Source organism: Grampus griseus (genome assembly GCF_964374135.1).
Source record: "Grampus griseus genome assembly, chromosome: 9".
NCBI lineage: Eukaryota > Metazoa > Chordata > Mammalia > Artiodactyla > Delphinidae > Grampus > Grampus griseus.
The window spans coordinates 78,721,283-78,740,397 of record NC_139003.1 but is presented as its reverse complement, the minus strand read 5'-3'; the positions used below and the strand labels follow the sequence as shown (position 1 = coordinate 78,740,397).

Sequence of the window (19,115 nt, the reverse complement as noted above, 5' to 3'; positions counted from 1 at the left end):
TTTTCAAATTTCTGTGTGTGCACTTAAGGAAGTCATCCACACGTAATCACTAGGCCATCTGCGAATAGGAAAATTATAAGTGTGTTACATTTGCTGCATTCCTTCAGGTCTTAAACTTTTGTTAAAGTGCTCCATAAATGGATCAAATGGACTGAAATTGTCTACATTTCCAAAGCAATAGAGGAGGTAATTCATGCTGTAATGGTTTTATTCTTAATAGTAAAAGGATCAGTGAAACAGCGATAAACACTAGAGAATACTGGAAAAAATATATTTTCAAGTTAATGCTGTAGTCAGTATGACTAGAGTCTTAGTTTGTTGAATAGAAAAAAGATTATTTTTTAAAATAAAAAGGCTAAACTTTATGAAATTATTATATGTCAAATAATAGCCTAAATTTACCTTTTAAAAATCTAGATGTATTATTCAAAATTTTATTAGAAAGTTTACACCTGAAAAGTTTCACTTATTATTCTTTTGTGTTATCAAATAATTACTTTCTATATTTTATAAAAAAGAAAACAAAAGGAAAAAGAAAAGGAAACAAAAAGCTACATAATTTCTACATGATTATAGAAAAACATATATTCAGGAGTAAGGTAATGACCCAGAATCTTCCGTACTTTAGGTTGCTGGCATACTCAAAAGTTAAAACAAGAAAACAAAAAAAGAAAAAGAAAAATTGTTTAATGATATATCACTTTTTGTGTATTATTTAATCCCAGTCCAGAAGTGGTTAAAAGAATGTGGAAAGAATTCTCTATTTTTCAATACAAACTAAAGTTTTCTCCTTCTGCCTACTTCTATCTTCCTCTTTCTATCCTTTTGAACTATGGCTAAGCATTCACCACCTATCTGCAATGTTGAAGTAAAAGAAGAAAACTAGAACTAGGAAGATGGCTAAAGAAAAGGGCACAGGAAATGCATAAAATGTTTTGTTAGATTAAAAAAAGAAGAAGAAGCCCTAAAGTCAGAAAAGATGAATACAGAAGGACTTTGTCAACTCAAGGTGACACAAGGGGTCTCTGTCAATTGTACTACCATTTAGTTGCATTGTGCTGATTAAGCTGACCAAATGCTGAGAGTGTGACAAATCTTCAGACTACAATTAACAACTTGGAGTGAATCTCCTTCTTTCCTTCTGACCTGTCAGAATTCCCCCTTGAAACGCCTCTTCCCAAAAAATGAAAATCAAAACCATATTTTTACAAAACAAAAATTGTAAAGGTCTAGGGGGATGTATAGTGATTGAGCAGCCAATTTTAAAGATACTATTAAACCATTCTGATTAAAAAGAATCATAGACTAGATAGTACAATAACCAAATCAGCATTTAGTGTTTCTTCTTCATTTTCAAAATATTTGAAAATATCTCAACTGACATACTCCTAAAATATTTTATGATTAATAATGAAAAATCTTGGTATATAACAAGGAACATGCAATCTGGCTATTATCTACAGAAAATTCACTGTTTAGCTGACTGTTGACTGAGTACCTATTAAAAGAGATGCCGTCAGCAGTTTAGGGTCATATGGGCTCTTCCCACGGCCATTCTCAAAATGTGAGTCTTCCAGCTTAAAAATGTTGTCCTGTAGAAAAGAAAAAGAAGAATTCAATTTATTTATAATAGAAAGTATTTTTAACATGCCAGTTAATCAGAGAGAGCTTGAGTATTCTTCTGCACTATCAAGGTGTATTATTATTTGTGTAAACTTTAGAGATGCCAGAATAACTTAAGGGGGATAAAACCTAGCTATTACTAGACAAATATCTATTTAGCTTGGTGATTTTTAGTAGCATTTAGCATGTTGCAAGCAATAGTGTATAAGTGAACTCTAAAGGACAAGCACGCTATGATGAGTGATCATTTTATCACAGAGCTATGCTAAGAGCTACCCTAATGGCTCTTGAAAGAATGTTAAATTTAAACAAATAACTCCTTTACTTCCTTCACATAGAGAAAAAATAACAACTCACTATATTAGATGTCTGCAAGAAGATACGCTATCTCACTTCTCTGTATGTACTTTCCAGAAGGAAATAGTCATAGCAGTCACGTCCTCCACTCTGTCATTCCTACGACTTTGATGCTTACAAGCTCCTCAAGCATTTTAAAATTACTCACACCTTGGAAGGTGGAAGGTGCCTCAAACTATCCTTATCAATTTCTCTAAGTGGGAAATATCAAACTGTTTATTAGGATGGGTGTGCCTGGAGATAGTGTCCTTAGGACAACAAGCACAGAGGTGACACATTTTTATCACAGGGAAGTCTGCTCAGTTGAGGCTCAAGCACCCAGAAACTTAAGTGAACATTTGACTATGGTAGAAAGTATGCCAGAAAGCACTGCAACAAAATCCTTAAGAAGGAGATAACTAACTCATGCCTAAGACACTGTCCTCAGAATGTGAGGCTTCTATATGACAGTGGAATAAACTGGGGTATCTCGGAGCATTCTTTTCAGAACCAAGTGCTCTGGAAATTAATTAGGTCAGAATATGTATGCATTTTCCAGTAGCACATTAGCTTGTCCACAGACTGAAATAAAATACCTTTTTTGGCAATTTCTCTACTATTCACATAAAAGCATTTTCTATATTCTTAGGATAGTAAATGGTGTTCATTTTATGGCCAATATGGGTCACTTTATTTAACATTTAATATCTCTGATGGAGCTAATGGCAGAGTTTCAAATTATGACTCTTAAAATTCATTTGGGTTAGGGAAGAAGAGTGAAAAAGGAAGCAAACCAAAAATGTTCTCCATCTTTACTACTGTAAGAATTACCAAGTCTCCTATTTGCTTGCAGTGATTCTGTACTTGGTAAACAGCTATCCCCTAGCAATGATGGTTCTTTAGCTGAATTCTAAAATTTACACTGTGAAAAATTTACGGGGTTTCTCAGAATTGTGCTAAGTTGTAGTAGGAAGGGCAGTGAGTCAGGAGTCAGGCCCACTTGGGCCAATGATTAGCTCTGGTTCTTTGGTGGCCAATTAATATCTCTGAGCCTTCGGTTTCTAAAAGTTAATGTTGATAAGGATATTTAATCTCAAATGTTTATTGTGAGGATTAAAGAATTGAAATAAAGTATTTTTAAAGCAACAAAATAAAAAACAGACACTATTTTTATTCTATTAATACTGCTCATATTACTGCTACAAGAATATGAAAATTTAACACAAGTTGTTACCATTGTTGTAAACTTTCCTACCAGAACTTGAAAGAAATATTACTTAAAAACAGTTACATAAGTCACCAAATTATAAACTTATTTACAAATACACAATTGTCAGACACTTGAATATTAAAATTATAATATGAAATTTATTGCCATATACTAAGAAGAAGCATAGAAGAAATCTTAAGAAATATTTAGATAAAAATTAGGAAATAATCCAAAATAAATATGCTCAGTAGATGATATACACTCTACTGCCACAATGATAGAAAATATTAAAATCTGTCTATGTGACTAGTCCTCACAGGTTAGAGGAAGCATCAAGGAGAAGTGGTGGTGTGGCTGAAAATATTGTTAGGAATATTAGTATAAATTTCTTGTCCTCATAAGACATTTTACAATACTGACAAAGATAGAGGAGTTATCTGTCAAAGTGTGAGACACATGATGTCTGGGATCATGTATTCACGTTAGTAAGACAATGCCAAGGTATATGAAAAGTACTTGAAACCTCGTGTTTAACATTTGATTTACAAGGTAAAGGATTAAACTTCATAGGAAGAGAGGTTAAGCATGTCAGTTACAGTTTAAGAGAAGATGAAAAACTATCCTTTGTCATGGTGTCAGGTAATGTGTTCAAAGCTGGCCTCCTTTTTCCTTTCCGTCTTTTTTCCTTTAAACGGAACTCTTGCCCACATTTCTGGGTTTCTACAGTGTAACTATTCTATATTCTTATAGGATTCTACTGAAGGGTAAAAGATTGAATTTCCTTTCCAGCCTAGTGATATGGGGCCTGGAATAAATATAATTTGCTTTCACAATAGGGAACTAAAAGATATTTCTTACATAGAAATGTTTGTAGTGTAAAATTCATACCTGTTACACATAGTAATGGAGTCTAAGGCTGTTGAAATCAGACAGAAATGGATATTATCCCTGGCTGTGCCTTTTATTATCTGGGCCTCAGGCAATCCCTAAACCCTTCTGAAGCTCAGTCATCTATAAAAGGAGGATAGGAAAATCTCATAGGGTTGATTGGGAATATTTACTGCAATAATGTATATAAAACAATACTTAGTATGCCCTCAAAAATATTAATTTATTTTTTCATTGTTTATAGTTACCAAAATAAGATCATTCTTTCCTATACTGATTAATATCTCTCAAGCTACAGTGGAAATGCCTGCCTATATATTCATCAGTAGAAATTAAGACATATGTTTAAAAATATGTAAATACTTTGGACTCCCAAAATGCACTGAAAATTGTTCATTTCTATAGCTAGACCACAGTCCAGTTCAAAAGCTTTTCTGACCAAAAAAAACCCATTAAATATAATATGTACAGGAAGCAACCTAAGCGTCCATCGACAGATGAATGGATAAAGAAAATGTGGCACATATATACAATGGAATATTACTCAGCCATAAAAAGAAACAAAACTGAGTTATTTGTAGTGAGGTGGATGGACCTAAAGACTGTCATACAGAGTGAAGTAAGTCAGAAAGAGAAAAACAAATACCATATGCTAACACATATATACGAAATCAAAAAAAAAAAAACCAAAAAATGGTTCTGAAGCACCTAGGGGCAGGACAGGAATAAAGACGCAGCCATAGAGAATGGACTTGAGGACATGGGGAGGGGGAAGGGTAAGCTGGGAGGAAGAGAGAGAGTGGCATGGACATATATACACTACCAAATGGAAAACAGATAGCTAGTGGGAAGCAGCCACATAGCACAGGGAGATCAGCTCCGTGCTTTGTGTCCACCTAGAGGGGTGGGATAGGGAGGCTGGGAGGGAGACACAAGAGGGAGGAGATATGGGGATATATGTATATGTATAGCTGATTCACTTTGTTATACAACAGAAACTAACACACCACTGTAAAGCAATTATACTCCAATAAAGATGTTATATATATATATAATATGTATAAAAATTCTCAATTAAAAAGGGCTACCATTTAATACGTCTGATGAACTTAATGTGATTGAGAGACACCAATATTGCTGTTTCTGTTATCTAGTGCACGAGACCTATTAGATGTGTGAAAACACTGACCCCTTGGAAAAGAAGTCTGTGTTAATATAATGGTACATTCTCTGTTGTCATACATAGCATATCACATAGACAACTGTCTGGCTGTACTTGGAAGACTTTTTGAAATCTGATTGCTACTCAATGATTTTCTGTTTTAAAGAGTGTTAAACAGATCACATATGCAAGTAATAAGACCAAAAATCTTAAGACCAATGTATACAATTAAACCACATAGCTTATATTCTTACTTGGGCTGAAATACTTTTCATTTTTAGTAATACATGAACAGAAATCTAGCTGCATGGATTCTAATTGCTTTAGCAGATACTGTGAGCATATCATATAAGTTATTGTGCCATATTTTATTACATGATTGCATCAGTTTTCAGCAACTATTTTTAGCTTTCAAGACCACTCTTTCCCCTTTGTCTTCTAGATTTCCTGAATGTTATTAGACTGCGGTGAGGTAAGACATTAGAGGAAATAATAACTGTGCTAATGTCTAATCCAAAGTTTTATAAATTATAAACCAGTGGTGACATCATGGCAATAAATTTCCTAAATCTCAATCTTGTCCAAGTAATAAATTTAGGGAACAAAGCTGCAATTTTAGTTGTTTTAATGATTAAAACATAAATGATGTTTGTAAGAAAGAAAAGAAAAGAAAATCCTATGTATATGTGATAGAATAACCATTTTGGGTGGGAAACTATATAAACTTAATCAAACCCAATACTGGGACAGTATTTTAAAACATACATTATTAAATTTTTTCAAATTGCTCTTTCTCCTCTCCTGCTCTTTACAAAGATACTTTGTTTGCCAGTTCTAATGAATTATCAAGTATTCCTTGGTCACACCATATTTTTCTCATCTCTGCCTGAACTATCCCCAGCTCACCCGTCCTCAACCCCAGGGTGAACTTCCTTTCCTTTAAGATTAAATTCAAAAGTTACTTCCTAGTAGAAGTCTTCAGAGCTTCCTGGATAGTTTATTAATTTCCTTTGTGCATATCCTAATTAACAATAGTACACAAGCAATGACAATACTGGGTAAAACTACTGGCTTCAGCAATGAAGGGACGTAATAGGATCTCATAGGAAATACTGTGACATACTATATTTTACCCAAAGGAGATCCACTTGTGGATAAAATTCATCCGGATTTACTTCTCCTAAAAAGGTGACTCTAGATCTATGCTGTGCAATTCTAATAACCATGAGCTGCATGTAGCAATTTAAATTAATTAAAATTAAAAATCCTATTTCTCAGTCACACTAGTTATATTTTAAGTGTTTAACAGTCACATGAGATTTGTGAATACAATATTGCACAGATGCAAACATTTCCACTGTCACAGAAGTTCTATTGGACAACACAGCTCTAGATCCTATTCCCTTAGCAGCAAAAGAGTAGAACTGAAAATTAGAGGCCCTCTAGGGAAAGAAAATTTGTCTTCAGAACACAATCACAGTAGAAAAAGTTCATGAAATCTACAAGGAAAGATTATAGTAAAATCACTAGTTTTTTATTTTTATTAGCTAGGGATTATCCTAAGTAACTTTTAATGGCAGAACAGATGAACAAATACATGTCCTGTATTTTTTTATATGCCATCCTTCTTTCATTCAAATTACTTTTCCCTAATCTATGCAGGCAAAAATTTCACTCATTGTTTAAAGCTTAAGTCATAATACCAGTCCATTAAATGTTCATTACTTTTCCCCAGCAGAAAAAATATTTTCTCCCTGGAACTTGTATAGAAATCTATTCATAATCTCTTCGTGCCATTTGTTACCTTCAACCTTGCTATTCAATAATGCACATTTTTCTTTTCTTCCTATTAAATACTTTTGAGGAGAGGGAAAAATCTGATGCATTATATTTCTCCCAAATACTAAGATAGAACTTTTCACTGAGTTAAAGCTCAATGAAAAAAAGAATGAATAAATGAGTGACTGTGTGACCGAGTGCACTAGAGAAAAACTATATCCAAGGAATAGCAAGGACATTGCCCTGGACTCTAGGAGCTAATACTTCAAGGATATGACACAGATATGAACACAATTGTGCAGTAGAGGCCAGACTACAAAATTTAAATATTAAACCTAGCTTTAAAGTGAGTTTTAAGAAACATGATAATCTTTAATTTTTTAGTGTTGTTATGTGTCACTATTAATAGATTATTGATACTTGTTATACACTTCAAATACGAGTTTACTCTTACTATAAAGAGTTTACTCTTACTATAAAAGACAAAAAATAAAATTTAATGACAAAGAGCATAACGTTACAATCCCTTTGCTTTTACATCCCTGTTCCTCTTTAACTTTCATTGGACCTTGTAGTTCATCAGTTCTTATTAATATTAAGCTTGTTAATAAATATTACTCCTTTCAATACAGCCATTTTATTCAGGGAAAAGTTATCAAAATTGTCCTTTGTAGAAATTCAAAAATCTTCTTATCGATGTAATAGCTCCATAATTCCAGGATAACTGTTTCACCTGACCAGTTTTTACTTACAGAAATTACTCCATGTATCTCTGTGATGTTGGCTACTGGAACATCAAACTGGAGAAGCTGTTTGGGCTTTTGCCAAATACAATTTTCTACTTATAAAATATATATAACTTCTTATTGGGATTTGCGCTTCTATATTTATTTTAGAAACTTTCTAATTTACATGTTTTCTGAAACACTATATAAATATTAATATGTACAGTAAATATATATTGATCTGTGACTATGTAAGAATTATGTTTGGAATATGAACGTGAAAGGTCTAATTATTTAATTCAACGAGCAAGAAATTACAATAAAAAGTACATAATAATAATATTATATACATATGCTATTACAATGTTTATAAAGTATTTGGTAGCTATTTCACTTAACACTGAACACATACTAAGTGTTAATAATGTCCTAAGAGTTCATCTATGTCTTTTCACTTAATCTTCAAACAACCCTACTATTATTGTGCCAGTTTTACAGATGAGAAGCAGAGATATTTTCCATTTAATACTCGAAGTCATAAAGACAATAAATGATGGAGTAAGAATTTGATAACAGAACTCTTTCCAAATCCATGTTTTTAACCACTATATAAAAAAGTGGGCTTACCATAAATATTACGTTAAAAAAATAACTGCATGAGATGTACCCTATGATAGTAGAAACTGGAAACTACAGGAGTTCAAAGTGGGGATAGATAATTTTATGTTTCAGCATACAAAGAAAAGCTTTATTTGATTTAGTCCTTTAAAAATGTATTTTGATGGGAGGTGAGTGTATCTGGGAGTACGCATGTGTGTGTTTGTGTGTTCATTGTTTATGGGTGCAGAGGGCCAGAGGAGCTCATAGAGAGAGGGCAGAGGAAAGCACAGATGCAGGTTAGTCCATCTAGAGGAAACAGCATGAACAAAATCCCCTCAAAATAGATATAATTCATATGATAAGTAACATAAAATTGAGTTTAGACAATGAAGACTGTATACATATATTAAGAGATAAGGTGGATAAATAAATTTGAAATCAAACTGTGGATAGTTTCCTGTGCCAGAATAAGCAATTTAGCATGCATTCACGACACGGTGATAATTTTAGCTGGAGAACAATAGCATCAAAGAGGTGCAATATTATGATGAATCTGACAGTGATGCATAGGATGATTTAAAGATACATGAGCCTTGTGACAGGAAAAGACCTACTGCCATAGCCTGGGGAGGGGAGAATTAGCTCTTCTTACACATTACGGCAGTTTAAAGGAATTTTTTATGTTGTGTGTTACGATGGTCAAGTCATTTAGCTTCTTTGTATTTCACGTTTCTTAACTTCAGTTGCATCAGAATTCCCTTTAATATTCCAGTGAAGCTATGGATTCCTTGTTCCAGAAAATTGAAGCTAAGCATACGTATGTTTTATAAGCAATCTAGGGTTTATTGACTTTATGTAGTCATGGCAAGAGTTTCCAAATCAGCTATTCTACAAAGACCTTTCCATTTCTAACTTGGTATGATTCTCTCATCCTATCCCTCTGAATCTGGACATTTGCTTCTGTTGTTCTTTGGCTCTGTCCTTGAACATAATACAGGGATTATCCAGACTTTTAAAACCCATTTTTGTTTTCATTCTCTACATACTATTATTTGGTATTCATTTATTTTTATAAATTCAGCTATTGAACTTCAGCCCCAATCCCTCTGCTATTCTAATCATTCAAACTTGGTTTCCTGGCCTGTATGAAATCTTCCATTTTCCATGGTTATTTCAAAATTGAGAGCTATTAAGAGGCCTTGGCTCTTCAAAAGAATATAAGAGCAATTACGAATAATAAACTTCATAAAAATTAGCCTGTCAGAAAGAGTTATTTAACAATATACATTGTGGGAAGATACAAAAGAAATGTAACCCTGGTATCTGTCACTGAGGGCTGGGAAATTTAAAAAGTAGTGCTATGTGAATAAAGCAAGTATAATTTTCTGCCCTGATTATAATATATTAGCCCTGTCTTTGATTTCACTATGATTGCAGCCATACTACATTAGAACTTTATTTTTCTCTACAATCTAATAAAACATTGCTGCAAGTAAATGACTGACTGCTAATTGAAAAAGAATCTCAGTGAAAGATAAGCTCAAGGAAAAGCTATACACTTATAAGGATTTTTAGAACTGAGTATACTAATACCTTCTTCTCATATTATTGATAATTAATATTTTTGAGTAGTTTTAGCTGCACAATAATTACAAGATTTGGTTTTAAATCCCAAATGTAGTCATTTGATGCTAAAATGTTTAGAGTCAATAATTATAATTATGCTTATTCAATAATTGCCAATATTTTTCAAATATACACTTTGGAAAGTAAATTTTTCTCAGCAAAAGCTGAGAAAATTGTATTGTTTTGACAAAAATATATTTTAATAAATTATTAATAAATTTATTAAATTAAATAAAAATATTCCAGTTATATAAAATATAGTCCAATTTAATATTCATAATATGTGATCCCTTTCTAGTTACATCTATGCAGACTTTTTTCACTGAATATAATTTCTGTTCCTGAGAAACTCTGAGGATCCAAAATAGAAAGAAGGATAATATCATCAGGGTACACAACATTTCTATAGAGTTTATCTCTAGATTAAATGTAAGTAGGAATGGTTAAAATCATTGATTTCAATTTCTATAGTCTGTTCAAGCATTGCTTTAGTAAAGCAGAAATCTTACCTCTAAAATTTGTCTCCAGAGATTATATGGCTTTTCTGCGACCCAGATTTTTTGTTGTTGTTATTTGAATTTGAAGGTAGATATGGTCAAAAATATTATTAATAATTATAAAATCTAGATTATATAACCCCTTGTGCCAATTATTAACTGTAAACTCTAAAACAAGTTTCAAAAATCTCTTTCATGTGTCAACATTCTTATCTATGAAAACACTCCACATACTTGCCTCAAGGATTCAATGAGATACGTGAATTAACATAGGAAAGCATACTTAAACCATATAGAAATTTAGTTCATTATAATTTTAATGATTCTAAATTCACTATTAGTGGTACATCTTTATTATGATAGCATGTTGATAACTCATTATCTATGATAATGTAATAGGTAATATGTGTTAAGCAAATATTAGCCATGCACACTCTCCTAAGTGCTTTATAGGTATTTACTTTTTTATCATTACAATACCCCTTGAAGTACATAGTGTGATAACACTAATTTTACAGATGAAATAACAAAGACTGAGAAAAAATGACTTGCCTAAGGTCACATACTATATAGCAGAGTCAGGTAAACAATTTCCATAACCAGTAATAAATGGAGGGATTCTAAAATCCTTATTTTTTGTGTTTGATTTGCACACCATGTTACTTTATAAATACACATCATACATAAAGTGTTATAATAATATCTCTTAATTGTATTTTCCTTGTATTTCAAGCATACGTTAGGTCCTGAATTAATCTTAACTGAATTGACCATGACAGGTAACACTGTATTTAATATAGTCCCCACATTATACTCTAATACAGTAAAGACAAGTAGAAAAAAACTAACGTAGTTCTAACTTTATTTGCAGAAAAATATATGAAATTACTTTGTTTCCAAGTTTGTGAGAAATTAGTATCACTTTATTTGTTGTCCACCCAGTAACAACATACACTTCCTACAGCTGGATTAAATAGGATTTGCCCTCTAAATTTAAGGGATCTGAATTTATCTGGGTTCCTCAAACAAACATCAGTGACATAATTCATCTGCTTTTTGTCGTCATTAAAATTAATGGTATAAACCGAGGAAAACAGAAAGCATATGTGTTCATACTTCATGAAGATTATATTTTTAATAGGAGCTTAATTTGAGTTTATGCAGATATCTCATACCTGTCATGGTTTAATCATTCAGCTATGAATGCCTGTTAACTCCCAAGGTATATAACAATGAAAGGGAAAATTTTATCTTGGCTAGAATGAGAAATTCCAGAACATGAACAATTTACTCTAAAATATTTTGCCCCAGTGAGACCTGGTAAAGTGAGTTCAGTCAAAGAGCAAATCAAAAGTCCCCAAAAAGTAAAGTAATGGAACAATTCACTTGATCTTTCCATGTGCATTTTAAGTCTTCTATGTCCAAAACATAGTTATTTTGTATTTGCCATCTTATAATTTCACAAAGCATCAGTGTTTTTTATCCTAAACTGTGAAAGTACAGCTATTATTTTTAACCACTTCTTTTTATAAATGTGTTTGTCACATCCATGATTAGACACCACTGGGGAATTTTATCGACCTAAATGTAAATATGTCAATAGAAAGCAGCATATGTTCTGTAAGAAGTATTGGAATCTACTCATATGGTTTCTTTACATTTCAAGATTTTTTCATAGATACCATCTGGGAAGCAATGAGGCCAAAAGAACTAACATTTTTATTTATACCAAGCTTTGTTTTAGCAAAGCTTTGTCATTCAAGTGTTGTTATAATCATATGACATAAATATATGATTTTCTTTTAGCAAATTAGCAAAGATTACAAAAATAATTTTTATTTTTGGCAAAGGTATTTTAGCAAAGAGACAATCCTGTCAATTCTTGGGAAGAAGATAAATTTTAAAGAATAATTTGGGAATTAGAAAGCTCTTTAAGAATGTCCATATACTTTAACTTGATTATTTTACTTTTGGAAAAATATACAAATGAAAATAAAAATTTAAAAATTAAAGCGAGAAGAGGTTAACCATGGTATTTGAAGACTGAAAAAAAATGTAAATGCCAATAAGAGGAGGGTAGTAAACTATGACCTATCTACAAAATATATTATGATACAGATATTAAAATAAATGTTTATATTAAATGTTATAATATCTAGAATACCTTTGTTAAGTCATTGTGGAAGCAATATGTAGTAATACAACAACTATGTAAGATACATGGAAAAAAAAACTTGAAGAAAATTCATCAAAATATTGAATCTCTAGTTTAGATATTTTTTCTATATATATTGTTTTTATCTACTTTTAATATTGTATACAATGATCATGCAGCCCATGTATTAAAAACAAAACCCCCCAAAACCCCCAGGGTTACTATATCTTAAGTAAACTTTCAAATTGGCAGTTCATGAACAGAATCTGGCCCAGAGACATGATTTAGTTGACATGCAGTTTTGAAATCTTTAATATGAAAGCCTTTTCATGAGACTCAGAACTTTCCATAGGACAATTCAACGTTTCCATTGCTCCCCACTTTTTGTGTTTCCATTTTCATCTTTTTATGTCACCTGCATGGCACCGTAGGTATTTAAGTTTGCAACCCCTATAAAGCATTGTGAATTACTTAATTACCAAAAACTACATTGCATTATCATCTTATTGTCTCCATTTTTCAGATTTACTTCAAATAAAGTTTAGCAATTAATCATGGCTATACACAGAAGTTAATGGCAACTTCAAAGTGCTCTGAAATTCAAATTGTCATAGTATAATAAATCTCCATAGCTCTTCACTCATTCTTTTTATATAATTAAATAAATCTATACATGCACTGCTGTTTAACAATGTCTCTGTTTTATTTAGAAAAAATTAACTGCTCCAAATATTTATATCTAAATTAATTATCCAGAATTCATAAGACTTGATCTTTAAGGCTGTGTGGTTAACTATTGCAAAATACAGGCAGAGTAGTCCTTAGAGAAGTACCCAGATATTGGGTGGCTTCTTTTGCTTTCAAATTAATGACGAGGAAGACATTCTATATCACATGTTGAGTTGACTTTTGGGTCATTATTTCTAATCTACTATAGTGAACACTTGTATTATTTATAAATGTATCTCTCTCACTGGTAGAAGTCAGTTTCTGGCTATAAAGCAAGATTTTTTTGTTATCAAAAAATTATAATTACACAACCTAGAATAAATCAAGCATTTTTACTTGGTTTATTTTTATTTATTTTTTATGACTAACTTACTACTTTCCAGACAATGCAAGAACCTTAGACTATATCATATCCATTTATTGCTGCTTCCTCCGGCTGGTGAGCAATACATTTTTATTCCATTTTTCATGGATAGGTGCATCTGTCTTTCACAGCTCCTGGTTTTATGCAAGGAACTCAGCTCCAAAATTCTGCACCCTGTCCTCTCTGTGTTTAAGAATTTCTAATTACATAAATTTTATATTATAATTTCATTTAAGAACTACATTTTGTTACAGCTGTCTTTTATAAAATTTGATAAGCTGTATGGCAGTTTTCTTGGACTCTGTTTTTCCCAACTAGAAAATTCCTAACCAGGAATTCCATGTGGATTCCTAAACCAACTGTTTTAGGAAATGATCTTTTATCCAAAAAATAACCTCATTTTGTCTTCAGTTACTGTTGAGGCTTTCTACCACATTCTAGAACCTGGGTTAATTTTATAACACAGATCTTTTTTAAGCTTTCTATGTCCATCTTACTATCTTGTCCTGACGTCTATGATAAGTCTCTACTGTGAATCTTTCATTGTATCTGTAATTCACATATACACAGATTTCAAGAAGTTCCCTCTTCAGTAAGACTTCTATGCTACCTTCTTATATAAAAATGTACTTCCTTCCTGTACATTCACATCTGCCCTGGTAGGTCCGATAGCTGGAATCACCGTATCATACTGATCCTTTCCTACCATCTAAAATGCTAGACCCTCAATTGCTGTCAAATATTCCAATCATCGTTGTATTACTTACTCTTCTACCACTGGTAAAGATCATTTTCACCACTGGTAAAAAGCATCCTGTTCTAGCCTGAAATCTAAAAGCCACTATATTAGGTTGCTACAAGAACATCAATCACACTACTTTAGAAATACATCTTCTTAAGGAATATTTCTTATCTATCTGCCTATATGAGTTTTCTATTGCTATACAACAAACTACCACAAACTTAGTGGCTTAAAACAACACCTATTATAGCCCAGTTTCCGTGGGTCAGAAGTCTGGGCAAAGTTTAGCAGGAACCTCTGCTCGAGATCTCATAAGGCTGAAATCAAGATGTCAGCTGCGGCTGCAGTCTCTTCTGATGCTCAGGGTCTTCTTCCAAGCTCATTCAGTTTTTGCCAGAATTTAGTTCCTTATAGCTAAAGAACTCAGAGTTACTACCATCTTCTTTGAAGCCAGGGGAACTCACTTTTCTCTACTTGGTTTATTAACTAGAATGTTTGCTGTTGAAAATCACACCTCACACCTAAAATTACCATTTGTGTGGACTGGACATTTATGTCATTGTAGATGACATTTTCAATTACAGAAAACATAATAAGTCATCATAAATTATTTTAAGAGTAGTTGAAAGCTCAATTAGTATCTTGCTCAGCTTGTTGATGCCCATTTATTACTCTTAAAATAATATAATCCCTGTCATTAAGAACTGTAAAATTTTAGGTGTGGAGAGAATAGTAACACATAAAGACCGAGAGTAGTATAAAATTGAATACTGTAAGATATGACATATATCCCTACATACTTTGTAGCATACAAATTCAAAATGAAGAGATGTTTTTAATAAGTTGAAGAAAGCACATGATATATTTGTGGCATAATTAGAAGAGTGAATCAACCTGAACAATGAACTGGGAATAACAGGAAAGAAAAATTTAGCAAAACTGTATTTTCTAAGTGTCTTGGCATTGTTAATTTTTTTTAAATTGTCAATATTTTCCAAACTTATATTTGATCAATATTGATGGGTAATATAATTACAGTTAGAAAGCCCCTAAACATATACATATGTTTATATATATGTGTATATATATATACACACACACACAAAAGGAAAAACTGGAAATATGCAGATAGCATAACAAAGTTATGCTAGACTAATTATATTTATATGGATATGTAGTTATAAATACGAATACATATATGTACATATAAACACATTTACACATATTCTATATATCTGATCTCATATATTATATATTACATATAAATATATATATATGACTTAATATTATATATATTTTAAGGTACTTCTTAACCATGATACTAGGTTTACAATTTTTTTTTTTTTTCCGATACGCGGGCCTCTCACTGCTGTGGCCTCCCGCCGTGGAGCACAGGCTCCGGATGCGCAGGCCCAGCGGCCACGGCCCACGGGCCCAGCCACTCCGCGGCATGTGGGATCTTCCCGGACCGGGGCACGAACCCGTGTCCCCTGCATCGGCAGGTGGACTCCCAACCACTGCACCACCAGGGAAGCCCTACAATTTTTTAAACATACAGATGCACACAAACTATATTGTATATTTTAAAGGTTAAGAGAACAAAACACTATTTTTCATTTTTAATTATGAGATTGACTAAAGGTTCTCTGTTTTAATTTCTGCCCTCTTCATTGCTTTTTCTTTCTAACACTGAGAGCAAGATTGAGGATGGCTTGCCCCATGGTGGTAGAAGAAAAATACTTAAAAAAGGAGTCTACCTTTTGGGGTAGCTTTTCAGTTTGCCTTGTAGTTTTGGTTTCATGCTGCTTCCTTAAAATTATTTTATCATCATCTTAATTATCCATGCTACTGTTGTATGCCAACAGTAATGAATAGCACTAGCCCATTGTTAATGCCTATTTATTACTCTTAAAAAATATATTTTAATCCCTGTCATTAAGAACTGTAAAATTTTAGATGTGGAGAGAAAGTAACACATAAAGACTGAGAGCAGTATGAAATAAATACTAAATACTAGCAGTATAAAATAAATAAATACTAGTAGTATAAAATTGAATACTGTAAGTTATGACATATATTCCTACATACTTTGTAGTATACAAATTCAAAATGAAGAGATGTACAGAGAGGCAAGAAGTATATGCTCTTGAAAGACTAGAATATATTACATATGTTTCATTCATTTTCAAATTGTGAATTATTTATTTGGGCTGAATTCTAGATACAAAGCTATATAACAAGGATGAGCAGCAGGAAGGCGAAAGTGGAAAGAACTCAAGATGATAACAAAAGAGTGTAAAAGATAATGAAAATGGCAGTCGGTACACTGTGGAGTGGAAATTTAGGTAATTTCTAATATTATTGTTATCAGTGAAGAATCCTGTATTACTAAATTAAAAAAAGACTATTTGAAAAAGAAATACTTTTTTTGGGTCATCTTTATTTTTAATCTTGCATACAAGTGCTGTTCCTTAATTTAAAAAGAAAAGGTTATACTATATTAAATCTTGTAAGAATTTAGTCCTGAGGTCCTTTTTAAGATATGACAAAGGAAAATCTAGGAGCATCTTGATTATAAAAAATTCTACAGGTAAAGTCCATAGTGGTATTAGCTTTTGAGCTCAAGGAATTCCTATATCAACCAGTTATGAAGTCTAACAAGAAATTCAAGCCATCCAAAACCTGCACATGGATAGAAAAACTAAATTTGGCTGTATTAAAACACTGCAGGTGGCATGCTCTCAAAGTAGTCATCCATACCTAAAAGTACATAGTCAAATCTTGTCTGAAGTGTACAGGATCATTTAAATAATATATAATGTCAATTGCTAGTGCTATTCATTACTGTGTCATTATAGTTATTTTCAAAGGAGAGGTTTCATCCTTAAAATTTGATATTAGAATTTAATCAGTAGGATATGACATCACAGGAACACATAAAAACATTTATAAAGAATGTCAAAATGCGAAGGAGGTCCAAATTTGATTGAAATGTAATTACTTAAAATTATTTTGGTAAATAAACCAATTTCTGATAACATTTTCTATATTTATATACAAGGGTATTAAATTATGATCACCTTATAAGAGATGGTTCACCGTATCTACTATATGTATGTTTTTACTGATATTTACTAAAATAATCAACTAAATACAAATGTAATTAACTAAATAATAATTTGAAACCACATTTATTTAAAAATACATACTTCTTTAGTATTGTATGTAATAAATGTAAATAAAACCAAAATGATGACTGACTCAAATAAGGGATAACCATGGCCTCTAGATAGTCTAGATTTATTAATATTACTATTTTATGCAATCCATCAAAATAAATAAAAACACTTAAGTTCAGGGAGAATAAATGATTATTTAGTATCTCAGTTTTAGAACCTTTCCACCAAATAATTCTGCCTCTTTCCATGGTCACCTTTGTGTGTTACTGTTACAACATTTATTCTTAAATCCATAGTTAATTCTGTAAAAGCCATTATTCTATGTACAATTCAAGCTACATTGCAAGTGCCATTACTAATCATCTTATGTTTATTTTTGTTGGCCTGTTTCAAGTCCAGACTTCTGCTTGGCTGAGCATCAGTGATCATACAAGTGGTTGGTATATAGCAGGCTCAGAACCACCAACCATTGCAATGAAATTTCATTTGGTTACACGTTGAATGGCTTGATTTTTGAGTCAGATTTAGTTTTATAGAATCATTCACAGTTTTGCTACAGTTCTTAATTTATCTCTTTCAAGTCCCTAAGTGTTAATTATTTATTTCTTTTGATGCTTTAAAATGCTTTTAAAAAAAATAACCGTAAAGACCAGGAAAATGATGACCTGGTTATTGTTTCAAGGCAATTTTTGAGATTATTGTACGTATTTTGAATAAATGATCAAGTAGCTATAAGATAAATGATATTTATATTTGAAAATAATCCTAAAATTAGGTTAGATAATAAAATAACACAGTAGGGAAATTATGTCTGATTAATGAATTGTAATTCTGTACATGTTTCTTTATAAATTTTCACTCAGAAAATCTGAATCATTAAAGGAACCAATCAGCTCTCTGGATAGTTGAATTGAGACAGTGAGTTGAGAATAAATGTATAAAAATTCAGATGAAATTGCTTATGGCATGATCTGGTTATTCCAATTTTCCACAAATCATAAAATAATCCCCTAAATCCATTGTGCTTAGAATGCCTCATAGCTAATTTGGAATATCAAGGATATGGGGGCAAAATTCATTTAGTATCTTAAATAGTTAGCTGTACAACTGTTGCTTATCTATGTGGTATTATAAAAAGTCCTCCCAAAAGAGGCGAGATACTTTTTTTTTAGAGAGTTATTTTGTGGTTTTTAAACATTTCTGGAATTTGAGCATAGTCTCCTATCATTTAAATTTATGCTCCCAGATATGGCATGTATTAGAAATCTAGCTCCTCCTATTTGAAGACACTCAAATTTTGCTAATGCCAAGGTAGTACGCATAAGGAAAAATGGAAAACTAGGCAGCTTTCCAGCTGGTTAATAAAAAGCCACAGCACCCATTTGCTTCATATATCCCATATCTTAAGTCAAAATTTCTGAATATGAGCAAAATAAAGCAGGAATCTGTCCTCAACAGTAGGTGAATTACTTTTGTCTTTATAGATACAGACTGTCCAAT

The 19,115-nt window shown here is 32.0% G+C and overlaps 1 protein-coding gene across 1 annotated transcript in view; it reads right to left on the bottom strand.

Annotated features, from left to right (window-relative positions):
* The window catches only part of SEMA3A (semaphorin 3A), a gene marked incomplete at its 3' end in the record, with an annotated part of 231,758 nt that overhangs the window by 107,381 nt on the left and 105,262 nt on the right, over nt 1-19,115 (bottom strand). Inside the window, exon 5 of the mRNA XM_082662278.1 lies at nt 1,499-1,592. Coding sequence (XP_082518404.1) covers nt 1,499-1,592 — 94 coding nt within the window. The remainder of the gene's footprint in view (nt 1-1,498; nt 1,593-19,115) is intronic.